Source organism: Triplophysa dalaica, chromosome 11 (genome assembly GCF_015846415.1).
Source record: "Triplophysa dalaica isolate WHDGS20190420 chromosome 11, ASM1584641v1, whole genome shotgun sequence".
Taxonomy (NCBI): Eukaryota; Metazoa; Chordata; class Actinopteri; order Cypriniformes; family Nemacheilidae; genus Triplophysa; species Triplophysa dalaica.
Window position 1 is genome coordinate 17518147 of NC_079552.1, and position 24591 is coordinate 17542737.

A 24591-nucleotide genomic window follows, 5' to 3' on the forward strand; every position below is an offset into this window, starting at 1 on the left:
GACGTTTCTTTTTTTGCTGAGTTTATATTGTGTAAAAACTTAAATTTATATAAAAATTAAGAACACAGGCTCTGAAACATTTAAAATATTTTTAGTTCTGACTGAGAAATCTTAATCATAACACTTATATTAATAATAACAAAAGAAAGAAGGGAGCACCCAACAGAATTCTGTGAACATTTTGTAAACCACCATTTTATTTATTGCACCCCACTGTATTGAGTCTCTTTCTGTGTTTTTTTGTCTTTTCTCATGTAAAGCTGCTTGGAAAGAAAATGCATTGTAAAAACCACTAAATAAAAAAAAGAATTGAATAAATTATATTTATTTATGGAAAAAAATATGTTCTGATGATTTAAACATTGCATACAATACTAGAACTATTCAATAAATCATTTTGCTCATCATTGGATTAACTAGCACAATTTGAATTTATATAATAAGTGTAAATAATGTAATTACCTTCATAGCTTTATTGTGTATGTTGTTGAAAAGGCCGCAAATGTTTTCATGAAGCTATAACATTGAAAGCATATTTTAGGCACACTTAGTTAGTACATTAGCCTATTCTTTGAGTGTATTGTCGGCATGACGGGCATTTAATCACACTCATGTGTGTCTCTGAACATTTATGTGTATAACTAAGTTGCGAAAAATAACTCGATCTAACATTGGTCGCGAGCAGCTTGAGATGCGTAGTCTGTGTGTGTATGTTTGTTATTTGCGCGCGTGCATGAGAGCGCTCTGACTGAAGTCCGACGATTCAAGTTCTTTATGCTTTAAAATGGCTTGCATTTTCGTAATGGCGTAACTTAAAATGACGTGCAAAACGCCAGCTCGATCAATTACAAGAAACGCGTGCAGTGTGCTGCTCGCTTGCAGAGCAAAATCATTGTTATACTATGGTTGTGAATTATATCTACATGATAATAATACGTAAATCCTGCGGAACCTGCAGGAAACCCTCATAGCTGCTCCGAAATTCAGGCACTAATTTTATTGAAGTGTTTTGCATCTTCAGTGTAGTGGATTGTGATTTATTTCAACGTCTGATGCTGCCTTACCTCAGAGAGCATGAACCCGAAGCAGCTCCAGTTAGTAAGTGCTTTCGGTGTGAGAGTGAAAAGAACTTTCTGTTCCGCAGCCTCCCGCGTTGATTGGCCAGACTGGTGACTTAGTCCCAACAAATCAGAGGGGCAGTGGGCGGTGGATCGGTTATCAGCTAAATTCTTAATATCGACGCCGATAATCGGCCAGATCGATTATCGGTCGACCACTAGAAAAAGTCATAGATGGTTTGTTAATAACGAGAATTGGCCCCTATACTGAAGTGTGCCCATGAGGAGTTGATTGGGGGTCATCCTTCATCATGTATTCTCAGATACATATGTGACCCTGGATCACAAAACCAGTCTTAAGTACGGGACCTTTTTTAGTATAAGCCAAAAATACATTGTATGGGTCAAAATTATCAAATTTTCTTTTATGCCCAAAATCATTAGGATATTAAGTAAAGATCATGTTCCATGAAGATATTTTGTAAATTTCCTATACTAAATACTTGAAAAAGTTATTTTTGTGAGTGGATGGCCTGCTACAGCACCTCTGATGGACAACTTTAAATGCGATTTTATTTATTTTTAGCACCCTCAGAATCTAGAGTTATAAACGTCTGTATCTCCGCCATATATTGTTCTATTCTTAACAACTCATATATCAATAGAATGCTTAATTATTCAGCTTTCAGATGATGTAAAAATGTAAATTTCGAAAAATTTACCCATAAGACTGGTTTTCTGTTCCAGGGTCACATATATGCCATTTGTGATTTGTGTTGTAATTCACTCTCAGGTCCAAGAATATGTGTTAAGAACATAATTGTGAAGAAATATGCTGTGCCTCATCAATTTCAAATGATTAATGTCCAAGAATCCATTCAAGCAAACTAATGGCATGTTTTCAATATGACCTGCCCACTGACACAGAATGTGTTAGGGTCAACAGACCCGCATCAAGATTCAATTAGCATTCAGCTTTCTGGTTTCATTATAAAAGCGGTGAAAAGCCATAAACCACGTAATCCTGTTCATTTCCCTTGTACAAGCTTGATTAACATGTCTGAGGGAAACTAATTATTAAGCCAATTTAACAAGTTTGTAAGAGAGTGTGACCCGGGGGCAATGTTTTTCGCAGACAAATTCTAAAGAGGTTTGGAATACAAAAACATCCAAACACCTTGCTGCTGATGACACTATGTGATAACAAACACTGTCATTGCTTCCATGTCAATGAGACATAAACATTATTCATATTTACAAAAGCATTAGTTAATCTGAAAATGTCCGTTTTACATTCTGCGACACAGAACTGTTCACCCAAAAATGTATATTTACTCACCCTCAAGTTGTTCTAAATGTATAAATGTCTTTGTTTTGATGAACACAGAGAAAGATATTTGGAAGAACCAAACGGTTCATGGACTACCATAGTAGGAAAAATCACTTTTTTAATTTCTGTCCTTCTGAACACAAAAGAATATATTTCAAAGAATGTAGGAAAGCAAACAGTTCTGGGGAACTTTTCACTCGATTGTAATTTTTTCTAATATGGTAATCAATGGTTGCCAAGAACTGTTTGGCAGTCTCGGTTTATTGGGTCATACGTGGAGTTCATGACTCAAGTTCTCAAGGTATGAAAGGCTGTGTCTGTAAATGCTCTGCTATTTTAGGTGTGTGTTTCAATGTGTTTGTTTTCTGCTGAATGTTCTGTGTGTAAACACTACCAAAGCTATTTCAGTGTCCTTGCAGGAATGTCACTGTTTACTTGATAATGACAGATCTGTGTTTTACTTTTTGTAATTGAAAGTGTTCTCCCAGACAGAGCTGGTAACAGGGTGATAATTGCAAATGCGGTGATGTCTTCGAGTGGATGTGAATTGAGGGGTGTTGAAGCAGATTGCCCAACGACTATCGTTTTCTGCCCAAGCTCTGCCCTAACAGATTAAAAAAACCTACTATAACCAATTATGCCCTCTCTTTGTGGCTACAACACCAATTGTAAAAATAACCTCAAGATCAAATCTATACACTTTAGACAGTAAAAGGGCACCTATGATGCATTGTTCTGCATCTTGGTTTGCATGACACTGTCAAAAAAATAACGTTATTCATGTGAAACTGAAGCTTTAAAGAATGAACCATGGTGTTTGTCAAATTCAATTTAAGTAGAGCTCAACTGGTAAAGGATTGTGCTAGAAACCCCAAAGTCATGAGGTTGACATCCGAGAAATGCTTTAAAAGTACATTACGAAATAAAAACAAGATTCTGCCAAATAAAGAATTGTGGATGAAAATAAAACAGAGAAAACTAAAGACATGGAAGTATAAACCTTAGAACAATAAATCATTTTTCACACACATAGACAACAGGGAATGCTGAATATTGGCAGGGAGTCAGACAACATATGAATGTCGCCCGTTCCCAGGTTTTCTTTTTTTTAAGATGCCACCGTTCACCAATGAGAAGCATGAGCTATAAAATACCTTTTGTTATCTATTCTTGGAAAGAAATCGCAGTGATGTGTCCTGACAGGAACAGAATTGTGAGGCCAAGCTAATGGCCTTGGGCTTAGAAATCATACACTTCCTCTGAGAAAAGAAATGTCAGTTTGAGCTCTCTGACTGAACAGTCCCACTGGCTTTACAATTCTACTATATAGGCCTCTAGATAAACCCACGTGCAATGCTTGATTTAAATGTTCACAGCAGGTGCACTTGGATTAAACCTAAAGCAGAAGATAAATAAGTGCTCAGACAGTGAGATGGATTGCAGTTTACAGTCGACTGGTCTGATTTAGAAGAAAATGGCTTATGTGCTTCGCATACAACGTGCTGCCACACAAGGTTGTGCTCTGCTAAAGTTTTGTGGCTTTAGCTCATTGCATTGCTATAGGCTTTTATAAACAGTTTCTATGGTATTTAAGGTTGTTTTTAGGGTGGTCCCCAGGGTATTGTTATGTGGTTGCCAATACGTCATAAGAGGTCATAAGAGGTTGATAACAAGTTGCTATGGTTTGCCAGCTGGTTGTTTGGGCATTCACGTTTCGTAAGATATTTCTGCTATTTCTGCTATAGTTATGCTCTGTTTGTCTGAATGTTTAAAAAAGTAATTGAACAGCTCCCTGCAAAGTCACACAAATTGAGGCATCATTTACGTCTTTAGCACAAACATGGATGAAGTTTATTGATTACGATAAAATTTGCATTAGTCACTTGACAATGCTTTTATCCAAAGCGACTTGAGGAACATCACAATCAATTCATAAAAAAACTATATATTAGAAAAAACAATTATCAATGTCAAATTTAAGAGTAATGGAGAGCAACACAGTAGAAAGATCTGTTAACCAGGAGTTTTGTGTCTTTGCTCACAGTAGCCTATTGTTATGAATCCTTTTTGGTTTGTTTCTGTTCTGTTCTTTTTTTTGTGGTTTTACAGATCGGAGTTGGGTTTATGTAATTAGTAAGAGTGGTTTCACCTGCGATGTGGCTGATGCCGGTGCTTCTTAAGCTTCTTTAATCGTCACTCTGGGCTTCCAGCGCTCTCGGGCCTTTGTAATGTTTCCGTTGATTCTTTATTCTTATGTTGATAAAATACATTACTTTTTTAGTATTATCTGGCACGGGGCTTCCTTCTTTGTCACAGTGTAGAGCCGGCTGTGACACTATCAACCACAGAGGAATAGATCCTGAGAAAAGTACCCCAAAAGGGGCAAGTAATGCACTAGGATTTGTTTGAGGTACCTTTAATTACCAGGTAAATTGAATAATATCCAAATGTAACAACCTTGTTAGACTAATAATTACAATCAGAATTCATCAGTGATTATTATCTTTTTTTTTCATTTGTGGTTTCTGTCTTATACATTGCTGCTTTTTCCTTTCCATACTTCTTTGAAGACTTTGTTTATATTGATGAGTTAATGTGCATGTGTACTGAATATTTTAACTGACAAATGCTTACGGAAAATGGGTTTATGGACGTAACGTGTTTTAAAATGTTTTATATCCTATCAAAGTACTAGTGCATTTGGTTGAGTTCAGTAATTTGAGTTTAAATAAAGTTTATGTTGAAGGTGAGACCGCGCGAGAACGGAACTCTCATAGAACTATTGGATTCGAGAGAGTCTGGAGAATGAATGGTGTCGCACCACGAGCGAGACGCTGCTGAGGATATTTTACTCAAAGAGTGTTTAACTCGCGTCTGGCCTACTCTTTATGGACAGTGATTTTGCTGTGCACTGACAAGCTTAAAATTTTGAGTAGAATAAAGCAGACTTTAAACCGTTCCGTGACTTTGGCCAGTTTAGCTCATGTTTAGCAGAGTTAGCTTAGCTTGCGCGGAGGCCAAACGCGCGCACACAAGTCATCAACCGAGTCATCGCTTACTACCGAAGTGGTAGGATTGTTCACTCACTCCCTGGAAAGGGAGTATTGAGAATATTGAGCTATAACTAACAAGCATGCCAACAATTTAGCTTGCAAGCAATGTGTGGTTTAAGAGACAGTAAAATTGTAAGAGGTACCCTAATTACCGTTTCAATCCCGGGGTTTGGTTTTTTGGTTGTTCTATTTGTACAACCTTTTCTTATTTTCTAAACAACTGTTATTTCTTGTGTTCTGCTATACCAGTACAGATTGAAGGCATCTATGCCAAAGCTGTCCTCGATACTGGTTCTCAAGTAACCTTGCTGTACAGATCCTTTTATGACAAGCACCTGCCATTGACATCCTTTGATGCTTTGCAGATATGGGGCCTCAATTCTGCTTATTATCCTTTCGATGGCTACCTGTCGCTCAAGCTGGAGTTCTTGGGGTTGACCTTGTAGTCGGTGAGACCATTGACGGCATGGTGTTGGCGTTTCCCGATCCCGTAGTAAGATATGAAACCTCCCTGCTTGTTGGCACAAACACGCCCACCGTGATGAGACCATTTAGTCGCTGTAGAGAGAAGAGTGGAGACAAATTTGTTTGTACCATGCACATTCATCCTGCTTTCAAAAAGGCTTTCGACGAGTTGCCTGAGTACTCACCAGAGGATGATGATCGGAAGTGAGGCACCGCATGGTTTCTCCGACCAAACCCAGTTACCCTAAAAATGACAAGTAGAACAGTTTGTATTCAACCACTGTATTTTAACTGACCCCAATGATTAAGGTATAGAGAAAATAAAATTAGTTTTATCAGTAAAAAAAACAAAAGAATTTAAACAAAATATCTTCTTTACGTCTTACTCTACTTATATTAAGATAAAACTTTAAACAAACTTTAACTTTGAAGTTAAAATGGTACAAAATGTGTTCACTTCAATTTAATGTAAACATGGAACAATCAAGGCAAACTTTGAGGTATATCAACAACAGCATCTGTAATAAGTAATACCAACAAAACTTTATAACAGTAAACAAAAGCGTGACTGCTCCACCATGCTGAACGGCAGCATCTCTTTTGTAATGAAGTACGATATTGCATGGGCTAAGTCGCTTTGAAGATTTATCATATGGCATTGTTACACAGTACCTCTCCATCGTGGACTGCTTGTGAGTTGTATATTCCAAAGGGTGGCAGCGGTTTAGATGGTGGAATAAATTGCTTGTGTTTCCTTGCTTAGCCGGGACATTTTTTTACATAGCTTACACACTACATTCTTCTGATGTTGGTCGGAAGAAAAGAAACCAAAAAAACTGCCACACCAGCGAGCTGACATTTCCCTTTTTTCACAATTTCCTCGCTGACGGCAGGCACGGCACTCAACTTGCATTTGTTCTAATATCAACATGCCGATGACGCAACCAAACTGAGACTAACGCAACCCGGCAAATTAGATTTTATGTGTTGTTTGCTTGTCAATCGTAGCACGCTCATGTAACAGAACATCGAATAGGCTGTTTAAGATCTTCGGAAGTCAAGGGTGCGCACATTTTAAGGAAATTATCTAGCGTTATATCAAACTTTTTTTATATTGATATCTACAATGTTGTACAGTCGATAAATATTGATACTGTTTTATCGCCCAGCCCTAATAGCAATGAAGTTAAGGTAACGCATAGATTCAGAGCAATGTAGGCGAAATACACACCATTTGTCAACTTGCGCATTTGTATTAAAGAACACAAGAAATAACTGTTGTTTAGGAAATAAGTAAAGTTTGCACAAATTGAAAACCAAATCCTGGGGTTGAAACAGTATATAGGTTACCGCTTACAATTTTACTGTCTCTTAAACCACACATTGCTTGCAAGCTAAATAGTTGGCGTGCTTGTTTGTTGGAGCTCAATATTCTCAATACTCCCTTTCCAGGGAGCGAATGAACCATGAAAATGGCGTCCTCTCCTAGAGTCAGTCTTGTGTGTGCGCGCGTTTGAACTCCGCGTGAGCTAGGCTAACTCTGCTAAACATAAGCTAAACTGGTCAAAGTCACGGCACGGTTCAAAGTCTGCTTTATTAGACTCAAAACTTTAAGTTTGTCAGTGCACAGCAAAATCACTGTCCATAAAGAGTAGGCCAGACGCGAGTAAACTCTCTTTGAGTAAAATATCCTTAGCAGCGTCTCGCTCGTGGTGCGGCATATTCTCAGATCTCTCTCTAATCCAACAGTACTACAAGAGGTCCGTTCTCGCGAGGTCTCACCTTCAACATAAACTTTATTTAAACTCCAGTTACTGAACTCAACCAAATGCAATAGTACTGTGAAGGGATATAGACATTTTAAAACATGTTACATCCATATACCCATCCTCAGTAAGCATTTGTCACTTGTGATAAATATACTCTCACAAATCTATGCACATTTTTTCTGGCTTTTAGGGATTCAGACTTCCATTCAACCCATTCATACCTGCCTAAAGGGTTTCATGTCATATACAGTTGTGTTCAAAATTATTCAACCCCCACTGAAATTGATTGTTTTGGTCGTTTTGATATTGATTATGATCATTCAGTCATCCTGCTTACAATTAAATCAAAGAGGCACGTGTAGGTCAGACAAATATAACATAACATTTATAATGAAATAACCACAAATGTCTTTTCTGAGCTCACATCATTATCAGTTTTATTCAACCCCCAAGTGACATTCAATCTTAGTACTTAGTACAACATCCTTTTACAGTTATAACAGCTTTTAAACGTGAAGCATAGCTTGACACAAGTGTCTTGCAGCGATCTACGGGTATCTTCGCCCATTCATCATGGGCAAAAGCCTCCAGTTCAGTCACATTCATAGGCTTGCGCACTGCAACTGCTTTCTTTAAGTCCCACCAGAGGTTCTCAATTGGATTTAAGTCTGGTGACTGCGATGGCCACTTCAAAATGTTCCAGCCTTTAATCTGAAACCATGCTCTAGTGGACTTGGAGGTATGCTTGGGATCATTGTCCTGTTGAAAGGTCCAACGTCTTCCAAGCCTCAGGTTTGTGGCGGACTGCATCACATTGTCATCCAAAATCTCCTGGTACTGAAGAGAATTCATGGTACCTTGCACACGCTGAAGCTTCCCAGTACCTGCAGAAGCAAAACAGCCCATAAGCATGATTGACCCCCCCGCCATGCTTCACAGTAGGCAAGGTGTTCTTTTCTTCATAGGCCTTGTTCTTCCTCCTCCAAACATAGCGTTGATCCATGGGCCCAAACAGTTCTAATTTTGTTTCATCAGTCCACAGAACACTATCCCCAAACTTCTGTGGTTTGTCCACATGACTTTTGGCATACTGCAGTCGACTCTTCTTATTCTTTGGGGACAGCAAGGGGGTGTACTACAGAGGCCTTCATTACGCAGGGTGCGCCGTATTGTCTGAGCAGAAACTTCAGTACCCACATCTGACAAATCTTTTCTCAGTTCCTCAGCAGTCACACGGGGACTTTTCTCCACTCTACGCTTCAGGTAGCGCACAGCAGTCGAAGTCACTATCTTCTTTCTGCCATGACCAGGTGGTGTTTCAACAGTGCCCTTTGCCTTGAATTTGCGAATGATGCTTCCTATGGTGTCTCTTGGTATGTTTAACATCTTTGCAATCTTCTTATAGCCATTGCCCTTCCTGTGAAGAGTAATCACCTGTTCTCTTGTCTTCCTGGACCATTCTATTGACCTCACCATGTTTGTAACCACACCAGTAAATGTCTAGAAGGAGCTGAGTATCACAGTCATTTTAAAGCTGCCTAATTGATGCTTATTAGGCTTTATTGCTGCTCCCTGATATCCACAGGTGTTTTCAATACCTGATTGAAAACACTTCATTGAACCTCTGTTCCCTTTCTGTCGGTCTCTCGACGTTGTGTCGAGAACGACAGATGGGGGTTCGCCCTTGAGAACCAATCAACTCTGACTACTATAGAAAAGGCCAATGAAATTTGGCGAATGAAATTTGCATGCCGGGCTCCGCCCACGGATATCCGGTATAAAAGGAAGCCGGCGTGCAGCATTCACTTACCTTTTGTTCTTCAGAGCCTTCGCTCATGACTACGAACAGAACGAATTCAATGAATTCATCTTCTTCTACATTGCCGGATCTACGACGTGTTGCAGCGGATCGTCCCTACCTGCAGCGACCTTCCCCTGGGCGTCTCGGCGGTTCCGTAGGTGTTTCTTTGACTCGTTGGCTTTGGAAAGGCTTCCGGTTCCTGATTGCATCGCTGCCGGCGGCTAGTTTGTATCCTCTGACACTTGCTTCACCTCACATTTGTTCCTGGTCTTAATATTAGTGTATTTTACTATAATTACCTATCATTGTCGTTGCCGACTTATTTATAACTTTATTTTGTAAATCTATATTAATTGAAGCGTAACGCCGCTAGCATATTAGCGTGTTAGCTTGCCTTCTGTTTACATTGTGGAATATCATCTCCCCCTATTTGTCTTGTGTGCTAACTGTTTCTCTTTTTAAGCGTATATACTAAGACTCATCAAGCAACCTTGGTAAGTTAGGATTGCACTTCATACCCGGTGAGTTATGGCTTCTATTCCTATTGTTGTTACTTGCACCTCATGTCATATGTTTAGCTTAGCCTTCTCTGTCAGCGGTGAGGGTTTTACATGTGATAAATGCAGGGAAGTAGTTAGGCTGACAGAGAAGATCTTAGAATTAGAGTCTCGCATCCAATCTTTATATGAGGATAGTAAGAGTGTTAGGACTGTAGAAAACACTTCGGATGCGAGCAATGTTAGCGCACACAGCTCGGTTCCGGTTGAAAATCCCCTGCAGCTGGGAAACTTTGTGACGGTGAGACGGCATAGTCGCAGGACAAAACATCACTCAACCGTTCCGAATAAAGTCTCGAACAGGTTTGCCCCGCTCAGTGACGCACCGACTGAGAAACCTGCTGAAAGTGCCCTAGTGATCGGTGATTCTATTGTCCGGAACGTTAACATAGAGACACCAGCCACCATAGTCAAATGTTTACCGGGAGCCAGAGCGCCTGACATCAAGTCAAATTTAAATGTGCTGGCTCAGACTAATCGTAAATACAGTAAGATTGTTATTCACGTCGGCACAAATGATGTTAGACTCCGTCAATCGGAGATCACTAAAGATAATATTAAAGAGGTGTGTGAGCTCGCAAAAACGATGTCAGACACTGTAATATTCTCTGGCCCCCTCACTGCTTACCGTGGTGATGAGATTTATAGCAGATTATCATCACTAAATGGCTGGTTGTCTGAGTGGTGCCTGCAGAATAATATAGATTTTATAAATAACTGGAAGAGTTTTGAGGGCAGACATGACCTGTTGAAACGAGATGGTCTCCATCCCTCCTGGGATGGGATTTCCCTCCTCTCTAGAAATTTGGCACACAGTCTTAATAATGCTAAAGTCTGACTACCTAGGGCCCAGGTCAGGAAGGAGACAGAATGGCTTAACCAACTGTCTGCTTGCCGTCTCGCGTCACCGAATACACAAAATATACAACATGTAAAAATCCCTTCTTACAAACAACATAAAATAGAGACTGTGTCTGTCCCCCGGATTAGCAAACATAAAATATTGTGTAAACCTCTTGAAATTAATTTAATAAACGTTAAACAAATCAAACATGAACAAAATACAGATAATCAACTGTTACGACTTGGATTGGTTAATATTAGATCTCTCTCAAATAAAGCACTTTTTGTTAACGATATGATAACAGATCATAAAATAGACATGCTTTGTTTGACAGAAACATGGCTAAAGCCAGATGATTATATTACTCTAAATGAATCCGTTCCCCAAGATTATTACTATAAACATGAGCCTCGTCTAAAAGGTAGAGGGGGAGGTGTTGCTGCACTTTACAATAATTCTCTTATCACCTCTCAGAAGTCTAATTTTAAATACAATTCTTTTGAAGTCATGGTACTTCACGTATCAACACCTAATACTAAGGACAAAACATTTTTAAAATTTATTCTAGCTATTGTATATAGGCCCCCAGGGCACCACATAGATTTTATTAAAGATTTTGGAGGGTTCTTATCAGAACTAGTACTGGACGCAGATAGAGTCCTTGTCGTCGGTGACTTTAATATCCATGTAGACAATGATACAGATGCCTTGGGACTGGCTTTCAAAGACACTCTTAACTCCATGGGCGTTAGTCAACATGTGTCATGACCCACTCACCTTCGTAATCATACTTTAGATTTAATACTTTCTTATGGTATAAATGTGGACGATGTTAAAATCGTTTAGCAGAGTGAAGACATTTTGGATCATAATCTGATATTATGTTCGCTTCAATGGCCTACGGCTGCAAATCAAACTCCTTGTTACAAATATGGTAGATCGATTACTTCAACTACCAAAGATGATCGTTTCTCGATAATCTGCCTGAATTGTCTAAAATATCTAGCATGAGTAAAAACGTTGACGACACAGTTGCTCCTCTGCGTTTAAAGAAAATTAAAAATAGCAGCCCAACACCGTGGTATAATGAACACACTCAGACTCTAAAAAAAGCGTCCCGGAAAATGGAGCGCAACTTTAAGAAAACTAATTTAGAGGTATTTCGTAAAGCATGGAAGGATAGTACTCGAAACTACAGGAATGCCATAAAAACGTCTAGATCCGCCTACTTTTCAACACTAATAGAGGAAAACCAACACAACCCTAGGTTTTTATTTAACACCGTGGCTAAATTAACAAGAAATAAGTCGTCATCAACGTCAGATTCTGATTATCAGCATAACAGTGATGAATTTATGAACTACTTCACGAGTAAAATCCAAGATATAAGAGAAAAAATTATAACAATGCAACCTGTAGTGAAATCCGCTGAACAAACTAACTACAGCACCCCTAAGGAGAAATTGCAATTATTTTCTACAGTAGATCACGATGAACTGTCTAAAATCATTAGATCATCCAAATCAACAACATGCGTGCTAAACCCTATACCTACAAAACTACTGAAAGAAATGCTCCCAGAAATTATAGATCCTCTTCTCAGTATTATTAACTCATCTCTGACATTAGGACATGTGCCTAAAGCATTTAAGGTGGCTGTTATAAGGCCTCTTTTAAAAAAAACCAAACTCGACCCTAAAGAACTAGGGAATTACAGGCCTATATCGAATTTACCTTTTATATCTTAAGTTCTGGGAAAAGTAGTTTCAACTCAATTATGCTCCTTCCCCCAAAGGATTGACATTAATGATGAATTCCAGTCTGGAGTTACAAATGATCTGCTTTTAGCGTCTGACCGTGGCTGTATTTCGTTATTGGTGCTGCTAGACCTCAGTGCTGCATTTGACACCATTGACCACAGCATACTTCTACATAGACTCGAAAATTACGTCGGCATTAACGGAATAGCATTGAAATGGTTTAAGTCTTATTTCTCGACCGTTTTCAATTTGTACCAATAAACAATGAGGCGTCCCGCAAATCACAAGTCCAGTACGGTGTACCACAGTCATGGGGCCTCTGCTCTTCGCATTATACATGCTACCTCTAGGAGATATAATAAAGCGACACGGAATTAGCTTTCACTGTTATGCTGATGATACTCAACTTTATATTTCCTTGAAGCCTCACGAAAACCAGCAGTTTCATTGAATAAAGGATTGCATAGTTGACTTAAAAATGTGGATGAGTAACAATTTTTTACTACTAAACTCGGACAAAACAGAAGTGTTACTTACTGGACCGAAAACTGCTATGCGTAACAACCAAGAATACTGCTTAGCGATTGACGGATGCTCCATAAAATCCTCGTCATCGGCTAAGAATCTTGGCGTTGTATTCGATAGTACTCTGTCATTTGAAAGCCATGTCGCCAACACATGTAAAATTGCATTTTTCCATTTTAAGAATATATCTAAATTACGTCATATGCTGTCACTGTCAGATGCAGAGAAATTAATTCATGCATTCATGACATCAAGACTAGATTACTGTAATGCACTTCTAGGTGGTTGCCCTGCGGGCCTATTACAAAAACTGCAACTGGTTCAAAACGCGGCAGCTCGAGTTCTTACACGTACAAAAAAGTATGAGCATATAACCCCGGTTCTGTCAACCTTGCACTGGTTACCTATAAAGCATCGCATTAACTTTAAGATCTTGCTTATTACCTATAAAGCCCTACATGGTCTAGCGCCGCAGTATTTGAATGAACTTCTATTGTATTACAGACCTCCACGTACATTACGCTCTCAGTCGTCCTGTCAGTTGGTAATACCTAGAATTTCAAAATCAAGTGCAGGTGGATGATCCTTTTCTTATCTAGCGCCTAAACTTTGGAATATTCTTCCCTGCACGGTCCGGGAGGCAGACACACTCTGTCAGTTTAAATCTAGACTAAAGACTCATCTTTTTAATCTATCATACACTACACCTCCATAATATTAATCCTCAGAGGATTTAGGCTGCATTATTTAGATCAACCGGAACCAGGAACACATCCAACAACAAATGATGTACTTGCTGCATCAAAGAGTGCAGAACAGTACTCTACTCTCAGCCAGTCTTGTCTCTTTGTTCCAAGGTTACCGCAGGATGCAGTTCATGCCCAGACCTGATGGCAGAGCTGAGAATGGGAAGTGGTGACCTGACAAGAGCTGAGATGATAGAGCTGGATAAAGGACGGGACATCTTTGTTTTTCCTACAACATTTCAAATGCTATTAGATTGTTAATGATAATCTTAAATCCTTAATTTTTATATTTTTATTAAGCCTTGTTATGCAAGCACTGTTGAGCTTGTGCAGAGGCAGCAGCTTTTGCCAGAGGGTAACTGGAATCCCCTGGTTGGGCCTGGGTTCCCCTGAGGTTTTTTTTCTCGATGGGAGTTTTGGCTTCCTCACCACCGTTTGCATATTATTTTGCACTATCTGCCTGGCCGGGGGGGCTGCTTTAGAATTCATACTTGTATTCAATGTGTCTCATGTACAGCTGCTTTGTAACAATGAAAATTGTAAAAAGCGCTATATAAATAAAGTCGAGTTGAGTTGAGAGTTAGAGATTTTTTCTAAAAAGTCCTTTTCAGGACTGACTGAGCAATCTCCAGCGCGGCATGTACCGCTGTTCTCTTGGGTGCGGCACCCTCTTCGAGGAGGGGGATGGACACGATCGCTGCGTTAGGCGTCTGGGTGTCCAGCACGCTGAAGCAGCGTTCGTTGACACATCTGCCCGCACTGTCATTCAGAAGTTGCGGTCACGGGTGGTTGTCTTCCTACGGGAACCAGCCACCATTTCGTCTGCTACCTGGGCTGTGACATCTATGGCTACGGCCCTGATGACCACCCACGTAGCAGTGTTAGTGATATGGGGAACTCTGCGAACGTAAACCCGCCAGCCAAGTGCTCACGGGCCGATCGCACCCCGATTCGCTCTTCTAAACGTTCCCCAACCGGCGGTGGCATACCGTCCGGATCCTCACGCACACACTCGGAAACGATGTGTGACGTAGATGAGATGTCGCTCGCAGCATCGGAGGGAGACTGGCATCCGACTCTGCCGAATCCGAGCTCCACCGCCAGCAGTCGAGTTCAGGAGGAAGCAGAAGTGATGTCATTCATGCTAACGCGGGGATGCGTGGTTCCCGAGGTCGGAGCGCGGTGCAAACCGCGCCCACCCCGGGTGCCATGTTTTTCCCAGAGGTGCATCTGGAGCTGTGTAAAACTTGCAGCGCTCCACTCACGGACCGTTCCAGTTATACCAGCTCTGGCTCCCTTACTTCCCTCATTGGTGGGGCAGCCAAAGGCTACGTCGAGATCCCCCGGGTGGAATGGGCGCCTGCGGTGCACCTGTGCCGCGGGCGGCTACCTCCTTGGGGGAATCGGCCACGCCTACCGTCCAAAGCGTGTAAGACTTCGGCATCACTGGTGTCGAAGCCTTACACTGCCGCGGGCCAGGCTGCCTCCTCTCTCTACGCCATGGCCATCCTGCAGGTCCGCCAGGCCAGGGCGTGGAGAGAGCTCCACGAGGGTAAGGCCGACCCGGGTATAATGCAGGATCTCCGTGCCGCCACTGACAGCGCTCTACGGGCGACTAAGGTGGCGGCGCGGGCCCTGAGTCGGACGATGTCCACGGTAGTGGTCCAGGAGAGAAACCCCCGGCTGTACCTTGTGCTGAAGAGTGACTCGAAGGAAGTCTGCTTTCTTGATGCACTCATCTCGCAGGGTGTGTTGTTGGTAACACCGTCGAGGACTGCGTTCAGCAGTTTTTGACGGTGAAGCAGACAGTGGCAATTAGTCAAATTTTTTCACGCCGCGACTCGGCCGCCTACAGGCCTCCGAGATCTCACTGCAACCCAGGACCCCTTCGACATCGGCTCCGGTTCCTGTGCCCCCACAGGCGGCACCCCGGAAGCAGAGGTCGAGGGGGAAACCTCCACCCTGTCAACAACCTTCTCCCGAGAACGGGCACTGACGGGAAGACCCAAGGGAGAAAAACATCGGGCCCGAACCTTCACAGCCACGGCTCTGATCGGTCGGTACGGGACGACTCCTGCCTCGTCACCAAAGCCGGGCCCTTTTCAGGGCTTGGCGCCCACTTACTCACTGTGTTTTCTGTTCTCCCCGGGTGTACTTACAGCCTATCGCACACTCCACTGGACTGTGCTCGGCGAACCGACCTCACACCCTGGCGAGGCATGAGGTCGTACACATACGACGGCTGTCACCACTCTCAAACCGACAGTGCGTGCCACCGTCCCGCCAGGCAGGTAAAAAGGTGGAGCCAACCTTATCAGGTTCTATCAGGTGTCAGGATTTGTTCGTGGCAATCGACCTGAAGGACGCTTACTTTCATGTCTCGATCCTCCTCGACAGCGGCCGTTCCCACGGTTCGCGTGCGAGAGGCGGGCATATCAGTACAGAGTCCTCCCTTTCGGTCTGTCCCTGTCTCCACGGTCTTCACGAAGATCCCGGAAACCTCCCTTTCTCCCTGAGGGGAGGAAGGCGAGTGGGTACTAAAATATCTCAGCGACTGGCCTATCTTGGCACACTCGTTAGATCTGTTATGTACACAAAGGGACCTGGTGCTCCGGCACCTAGATCGATTGGGACTCCAGGTCAACCAAGAGAGGGGCAAGCTCTCCCCAGTGCAGAGCATCCTCTTTCTCGGTATGGAACTCAGCTCTGTCACCATGTCGGCGCACCTGTCCGCAGGTTGCGCCCAACCAATGTTTAAGTGTCTGAAATGAACATTTTAGGCAGACAGCGGTCCCCCTGAAATAATTCAGAGGCTCCTGGCACACATGCCGTCCTTGCGGGTTAATACCCCTCGGGTTGATGCACATGAGACCGCTCCAATACTGGTTTCAGAGTCGAGTTCCGAGGAGAGCGTGGCACACCGGCAGCAGGCGCATGGTGATGACGCCCTGCTTCCGACGCACAATAACCCCTAGTCTTCCATGACTTTCGACGGACTCAGGTCCCTCTGGGCAGGTTATGAGACAGGTCGTGGTGACGACTGACGTCTCCCTGCAGGGGTGCGGTGCAGTGTGTAACGGGCACGCAGGCGGGGCGTTGGACGAACCCCCGTCTGCGCTGGCATATCAATTGCCAAGAGTTGTGGGCTGTGCTACTTGCACTGAGTAGGCTACGGCCTCTCGTGCGAGACAAGCACGTGCTGGTCCGAGGACAGCACTACAGCTGTAGCGTACACAGATCGTCAGGGTGGCGTTCGCTCACAGCAGCTAACACAACTTGCTCGACGCCTCCTCCGGTGGAGTCAACAGGTGACCCGCTCCCTGCGGGCCACACACACCCCGGGCAAACTGAACTAGACAGCTGATGTGCTTTCTCGCCAGTTTATGCCTCGTGGAGAGTGGCGACACCACCCCCGCGCAGTCCAGCTCATTTGGAGGCTGTTCGGGTAGGCCCAGGTAAACCTGTTCGCCTCCCGTAACACCACCATTTGCCCGCTTGGTATTCCCTGCCCTCGGCACGGATATCCTGGCGCACAGCTGACCGCGGGATGGGCGGAAGCACACCTTCCCCCCCAGGAGCCTTCTTGCACAGACGCTGTGCAAGGTCAGGGAGCAGGAGCACCAAGTGTTATTGGTTACACCACACCGGTCTAACCGCACTTGGCTTCAGAGCTGATGCTCTGGACAGCGACTCCCCCTGAACCATTCCCCTGGCAGAGGACCTGCTCTATCAGGGGAGGGACACGTTCTGGCATCCCAGATCAGACCTCTGGATCACCCATGTCTGGTCGCTATTGCCACTCATCACGACTCAGTCGGTGGAAAGTTTCTAGGGCAACACGACCTGGTCACCAGGTTCCTAAGGGGCGCGAGAGGGCGGAATCCCCTCATCTCCGCTCCATACCCTCTTGGGACCCTAAGTGGTCCAGGGGAGCCTCAGTGCCCCCCAAGAGCCCCTCTGAGGTTGTGATCTTCCTCACAGAGTAAGACGGCCCTCCTGACGGCGCTCACTCCCTTCAAGAGTGTAGGGGACCACCGAGCATCCTCCGTGTCCCGGGATTGCCTTAAATTCGGCCCTGGAAACTCTCACGTTATCTTGAGACCCAGGCCCGGGTGCGTGCCCAAGAAGTTCCCACTACTCCCTCCGGGGCCAAGTGGTGAACTTGCAGGCGCTCCCCATAGGGGAGGAAGACCCAACCCGATCAGTGTTGTGTCCAGTACGTGCTGGACCGCACGCAGATCTCTGAAGCTCTGACCAGCTCCGTGTCTGTTGGAGGACAGCAGAAGGGGAAGGCTGTCTCCAAACAGAGGCTGGCGCACTGGGTCGTGGACGCTGTTAAGACGGCATTCCGATCTCAGAATCTCCCATGCCCATTGGCAGTGAGGGCTCACTCCACACGGAGTTTTAGCCACCTCCTGGGTACTGGCTGAAGCGCCTCTCTAGCAGACATCTGTAGAGCTGCGGGTTGGGCTACGCCCAAACACCTTCGCAAGGGTTAACAACCTTCGCGTAAACCCGGTGTCAGCCCACGTCTTGCGTGGCGACATGTAGGACTGGCATCCGGGGGGGCGTATGCCTGCGAAAGCACCTTTCCCCCCTCTAACAGGTTGGGTCAGTGTGCTATCTACCTTTTCTTCTTACCCAAACACATGGCTAAGAAACTGGTATCTCACCAACCTCCCTTCTTACCCAGACACTGGTTAAGAACAGGCATTCCATCCATCACTAAGCAAGCACCCCCTGGGGGGCTGGCTGGGCAGAGCAGCCTTCCCCCTTAGGCCGGGATACCATATGAGCTATCACAGATAGCTCTAACCGGACCTAGTGCTACCGGACGTCTGTAACACCCCCTCCGTGGGCTGTTCCGTCTGATGTGTACTCATGAGAATGGTTCCCACTCCTGGTAACCCATGAACTTCCCCAGGTGGACCTCCACTTCGCGGTTAACTACCCAGTCCGCACTTTCCATGCGTTCTCCTCCAAGGACGAGACCATACCTATATCCACCATATTCCTCCCCACGGGTAGGAGGTGGCCTCTGCAGCGCTTCTCAGATTAAGAGTTGCGCTTACCCGGTGTAAACCCAAGCCGGACGGCCTCTCACCAGTAGAGAGCTAAGGCCCCGTCCGTGAAAGGTTACCGGTCAGGGCTGTACCCATCCTTCTCCTAGAAAGCTCTGGAACCCCCCGACCACACACTGGAAGGTTACAGTTTCGCGAAAGCTTCGAGCTGACACACCCAGGCCTGTTACCGTCGCTTCGCTACAGATTCTGAAGCGATACAGCGTTGTGGCATTTTTCATAGGTAACCCCATCTGTCGTTCTCGACACAACGTCGAGAGACCGACAGAAAGGGAACGTCTTGGTTACGTATGTAACCTCAGTTCCCTGATGGAGGGAACGAGACGTTGTGTCCCTTATGCCACAAACACGTATCGTATTCTGCTGCAGTCGTGAGAGGCTCTCAGGCTCTTCAGAACAAAAGGTAAGTGAATGCTGCACGCCGGCTTCCTTTTATACCGGATATCCGGGGGCGGAGCCCGGCATGCAAATTTCATTCGCCAAATATCATTGGCCTTTTCTATAGTAGTCAAAGTTGATTGGTCCTCAAGGGCGAACCCCCATCTGTCGTTCTCGACACAACGTCTCGTTCCCTCCATCAGGGAACTGAGGTTACATACGTAACCAAGACGTTCTTCAGAGTGGTAGTCTTTAAGGGGTTGAATAATTATGTCAATGAAGAATTCACAAAAGAAACATTTACTACTGTATTACAAAACTAATTGATGTCATTTTAGTTGCATATGGTTCTTTAAGAAGTCCTTGTAGGATTTCTTTCTGAATACAATTACAAATGTACACTAAATTCCCTAAAACCATTTACAGCATTGGGGGTTGAATAATTTTGAACACAACTGTAGAAGGGTAGAGTAAAAAAAAAAAGAGGTTAACCTCGGCTGAACTGACTCGCCCACACTGTTTTGCTGAGAAGTCTGAAAAAAAAATCTCCTTCCTGCAACTTGTACATTCATATCAGATCAGTTCTTATCTAAACAAACTCACATATTTTCCTTGTGTAATATCGCTTGAATGGCCCTATTAAACTGTAAACTATCAGATGGCATTACCCTATTTCATTGTTAATGTTTCTTTACATTTGGGGTCATCGTCCGGGATTGATGTTTTTGTAGGCTGAAGATGTTTCTTCCCCTGTTGTAAACTCGAAAATGGATACCGTTGATTTTGAGGCTTGGTGCAAATTAAGCAAATAGCTCGAAGCAAGGCATTAGTGATAAGCAATGTTGATCCAAACACTACAGATGATGATCTAATTCATGCTCAGAATTCAGTAAAAGCTTTTGGAAATGCTAAGATAGTTGATCGCTGTCAGGATGTAGCTTCCAAAACTCAGTTTGTGCTAATTCAGTCATCCACTGACCTTTGTAAGGTCTACTGGGTGGGAAGCTCTTGACCTGCTCATCTGCTTTCTGTCCCTGCAGAAGTTGAAGGATTCGAAGCCAAGTTGATTTCAAAGGTTTGATAAATCCTGCGCCTCTTTACGCAAGTACTGCTCTGGTCAACGCAATTACCCAGATAGCAATGAGTCGGCGGACCACCGGCGGGGCTACGGAGGCAGTAGAAGCGTCAGAAAGGCGTAATCGCAAACACGTTTGCGGGCGCACTGCTGGCGGCCGCAGATTTTTAAAAGCGCCAGCCGCCTTCCTACCGCCTTCGTTCCGCGGCCGGCCCGCAGGCCTGCCGCCGTTATACCGAAGGGCGGCCTTTCCGCGGCCCGTCGGAGGCAAAAGCTATTTTCAGCGAACTGCCGCCGCTTATTGTATATATATTTAGTTTTAAATATTTAGTATTTTTTATATGCAGTTTTAACAAGAATAATGAATGATTAAACCAGAAAAATTTCCATTTTGCGTTTTTATTCCACATTTTAAAGTAAATTACAGTAACTGTCATTGAAACAAAATTTGTCAATCACTGAAATGTAAATAACAGAAAATATAAATACACACAATAAAGGACATGCAGGTTTCCAAATAAATGTTGGTTAAAAAAAAACAGCCTTACAAGTAAATTATAACACTTACAATAATTGTTAATATAAAGAGGTCAGCTCTGGGATGAAAAGAATTCCCAGTAAACATTATAACAAGTAATGAGGATATTTGGTACCAAAGAATGTGCAGGATACCAAATAAACCAAGATATAATGTCAGGATCCCTGAGCTAGTTGAAAACTATCATTGATTGGACACACCTGGACCTCATCACTTCCTGTTCGCTGAGAGAGCGTGGTTTGAGACAGAGCTCCGTCAAACTTTTTCTAAATATATCGTTTATTCCTGTTATTTCTTAATATTTATATTGTAAATTGATAACTCACAGAGGGTTAAACCTATCCTTAAGTGTATCCCATACCAAATATCGTCATATAACGCACAGATAGATTTGTTTTATACGATCATTCGCTATTAGCACTCAGGCTGTTAGCATTCCCAGCCTTTAGTTTCTGAATATTGCCTTTACTGCTTAACTCGCTGTTCTCATTATGACACCACTAATGGCTAATGATTCAGATATGTGTTTAACGTTACCTCTGAGTGCAGATGATGAATCTTTCTTCGCACTTCAGTCAGAACTGGAAGTATTGGAGAAGCAGATCCACGATCTACTCGAGAGGCAAACACGTGTGCGAGAACGTAAAACGGCGATGGAAACATCCCGGGCTGACGCTCGCAAAGCTGCGGTAAGTGTTCGACGTGATTGTAATACTCCTATCACTTCTACTCCGTGTGTTTCTATGCACAGAGCCCAGGCTTCAAGATCACGACGAGCCGAAATGAACTTCACTCCTGCACCTGCACACACACGGCGGAAGGTGAAATCCAGGACCGGAGCGATGACCTCTCCCCCACCGCCGCGACCGGTCTTCGAGATTTCTACGAGAAATCGCTTTGCCGCCCTCTGCGAGACGAAATCCAACGCTGTGGTCATCGGAGACTCAATCGTCCGGAACGTACGCGCCTCCTTCAATGAAGGTAAGGTGCGCACTCACTGTTTTCCTGGCGCCCGTGTTCTCGATGTGTCTGCGCAGGTAACTTCGATTCTGAAGGAGGATGCAAGAGTAGGAGCCGTAGTTCTGCACGCGGGGGTGAATGATGTGAGAATGCGGCAGTCGGAGATCCTGAAGAGGGACTTCAGGAGTCTGGTCGATACTGTTCGCAACGCATCGCCCACGGCAAGGATCATCGTATCAGGGCCGCTTCCAACTTACCGACGAGGGAACGAAAAGTTCAGTAGACTATTTACGCTTAATAATTGGTTAATGTCATGGTGTATTGAACAGAAGCTGCTCTTTGTAAATAATTTTGATCTGTTCTGGGAGCGACCTAGGCTTTTCCGCCCCGACGGGCTGCACCCCAGCAGCATTGGAGCGGAAATTCTGTCTGACAACATCTCAAAGACGCTACGCACCATTTGACTAGTAAGTACAAATTTTAACTACAGTCTGAGTTCTTCTCACCCAACTGTTAAGAATGTTACTGCTTTCAAATGAATAGAGACTGTGTCTGTCCCCCGAATAATACAACCAAATAATAATTTTTTTAAAAGTCAGAGAAAAAATCTTATCATGATTAAACCAAAAGACAATATATTTAATGAGCAAAACCAACGCCTAAAGTTTGGGCTACTTAATATTAGATCACTAAATCCAAAAGCAGTTATTGTAAATGAAATGATCACAGACAACAGTTTTGATATACTTTGCCTCACTGAAACCTGGCTTAAGCCAAATGATCATTTTGGTCTAAATGAGTCTACTCCTCCAAGCTACGGTTATATTCATGAGCCACGTCCGGTTGGTCGAGGTGGTGGTGTCGCAACAATCTTTAGAGACTTTCTTACCGTTACTCGGAGAACAATGCATACATTTAAATCATTTGAAATGCTTGCGTTGAACATAACAGTTCCAAACAAAAGTAAAAAATCATTGGTCTCTCTTACATTGGTTACTGTGTATAGACCCCCTGGGCCTTACACTAATTTTCTGATAGAGTTCGCAGACTTCTTATCGGATCTATTGGTTAACGTCGATAAAGTACTGATTGTTGGAGATCATACCCTAGACTTGATTATATCTCACGGAGCCGATCTAACCAATATCGATATTATACCTCAAAGCGACGATGTTTCCGATCACCATCTTATAATATGTACACTGCGCACTCCAGAAATCAGTTGTATATCTCGTTATCGACAAGGTAGAACAATCACCTCAACTACTAAAGATAGTTTCGTAAAGAACTTGCCAGATCTGACTTCTCTAATAACCTTTCCAACGAATATAAAATTGCTCGATGACATGACCAGCAACATGGGCACTATTTTCTCTAATACATTAGAAGCGGTCGCACCTATGAAGTCAAAAAGGATAAATGAAAAGAACATAGCACCATGGTATGATAACACCACTCGCGCCCTAAAAAGAGAAACGCGTAAACTGGAGCGAAAATGGAAACAAACCCAATTAGAGGTCTTTAAAATTGCATGGAAAGAGAGTGCAAGCTGTTACAAAAAGGCACTAAAAGCAGCAAAAGCCGAGCACTTCCGTAACCTCATAGAAAATAACAAAAACAATCCAAGGTTTTTATTTAGTACAATTGCTAAATTAACAAACAAACAGACTCCACCTGACCTGGGTATTCCGCCGCACCTTGGTAGCAATGAATTCATGAAATTTTTTACCGAGAAAATCGAAATAATACGAGACAACATAGCTAAAACCAAACCTCCAAGTTTGTCGGAAGAATTAGTTTCAACCGTCACCCAAAAAGAAAAGCTAGAGTGTTTTTCTCCTATAAATCAGGAAGATTTAATTAAAATTATTGCAACATCCAAACCGACGACATGCTTATTAGACCCCATTCCGACTACTTTATTAAAAGAGTTACTACCCGCTGTAATTGAGCCCATTTGTAACATAATCAACTCGTCTATTAATCTAGGACATGTCCCAGGACCCTTTAAACTGGCTGTAATTAAGCCTCTTATCAAAAAAACAAATTTAGACCCAAATGAACTTGGAAGCTATAGACCGATTTCAAATCTCCCGTACTTGTCTAAAATACTAGAAAAAGTAGTGTCAACTCAACTGTGTACCTTCCTACAAAATAATGACATGCACGAAAAGTTTCAGTCTGGCTTTAGACCGCATCACAGCACTGAAACTGCGCTCGTTAGAATTACAAATGACCTTCTTATTGCTTCAGATAAAGGAAACATCTCACTCTTAGTCCTGCTTGACCTTAGTGCTGCTTTCGATACTGTAGACCATAAAATACTACTAGATCGTTTACACCATTATATCGGTATTCAGGGACAGGCACTGCAATGGTTCAGATCTTACTTAACAGACCGATATCAATACGTCCATTTAAATGGGAAATCGTCAAATCTTACGCAAGTCAATTATGGATTACCTCAGGGATCGGTTTTAGGACCCTTGCTTTTCTCCATATACATGCTGCCCCTCGGCAACATTATTCGAAAACATGGAATTAGCTTCCACTGTTATGCAGATGATACTCAGCTATATATCTCATCAAGACCAGATGATTCCTTTAAGCTATCCAAACTGGCAGAGTGCATCGAGGACATAAAACATTGG

At 43.3% G+C, this 24591-nt stretch overlaps 2 protein-coding genes and 1 long non-coding RNA gene across 6 annotated transcripts in view; 2 read left to right on the plus strand and 1 right to left on the minus strand.

The window, feature by feature from the left end:
• Positions 1-3643: 3643 nt before the first annotated feature.
• On the minus strand, positions 3644-6737 carry LOC130431565 (uncharacterized). Its single transcript, XR_008908283.1, has 3 exons — positions 6579-6737; positions 6092-6150; positions 3644-5999 (listed from the first exon to the last, which is right to left on the minus strand). It is a non-coding gene; the product is annotated as an uncharacterized LOC130431565 (long non-coding RNA).
• Positions 6738-9794: 3057 nt separating this feature from the next.
• The window catches only part of LOC130431283 (uncharacterized), a 75891-nt gene continuing 61094 nt past the window's right edge, over positions 9795-24591 (plus strand). For 2 of the 4 annotated variants that reach the window (XM_056760229.1, XM_056760228.1), the window contains exon 1: positions 21175-22407. In XM_056760229.1, coding sequence (XP_056616207.1) covers positions 21472-22404 — 933 coding nt within the window. In that variant the 5' untranslated portion in view covers positions 21175-21471 and the 3' untranslated portion in view covers positions 22405-22407. Of the gene's footprint in view, positions 9998-21174; positions 23008-24591 lie in introns of those variants that run through there. The other 2 variants (XM_056760230.1, XR_008908206.1) reach the window with 2 other exon arrangements.
• Positions 9992-10980, plus strand: LOC130431284 (uncharacterized). Its single transcript, XM_056760231.1, has one exon. It carries the CDS (start codon positions 10005-10007, stop codon positions 10869-10871), a length of 867 nt encoding a protein of 288 aa, XP_056616209.1. The 5' UTR covers positions 9992-10004; the 3' UTR covers positions 10872-10980.

Bases quoted from the DNA above. Each gene is read 5' to 3' on its own strand.
- LOC130431284 (XM_056760231.1), top strand. From the start codon at position 10,005: ATGGCTTCTATTCCTATTGTTGTTACTTGCACCTCATGTCATATGTTT.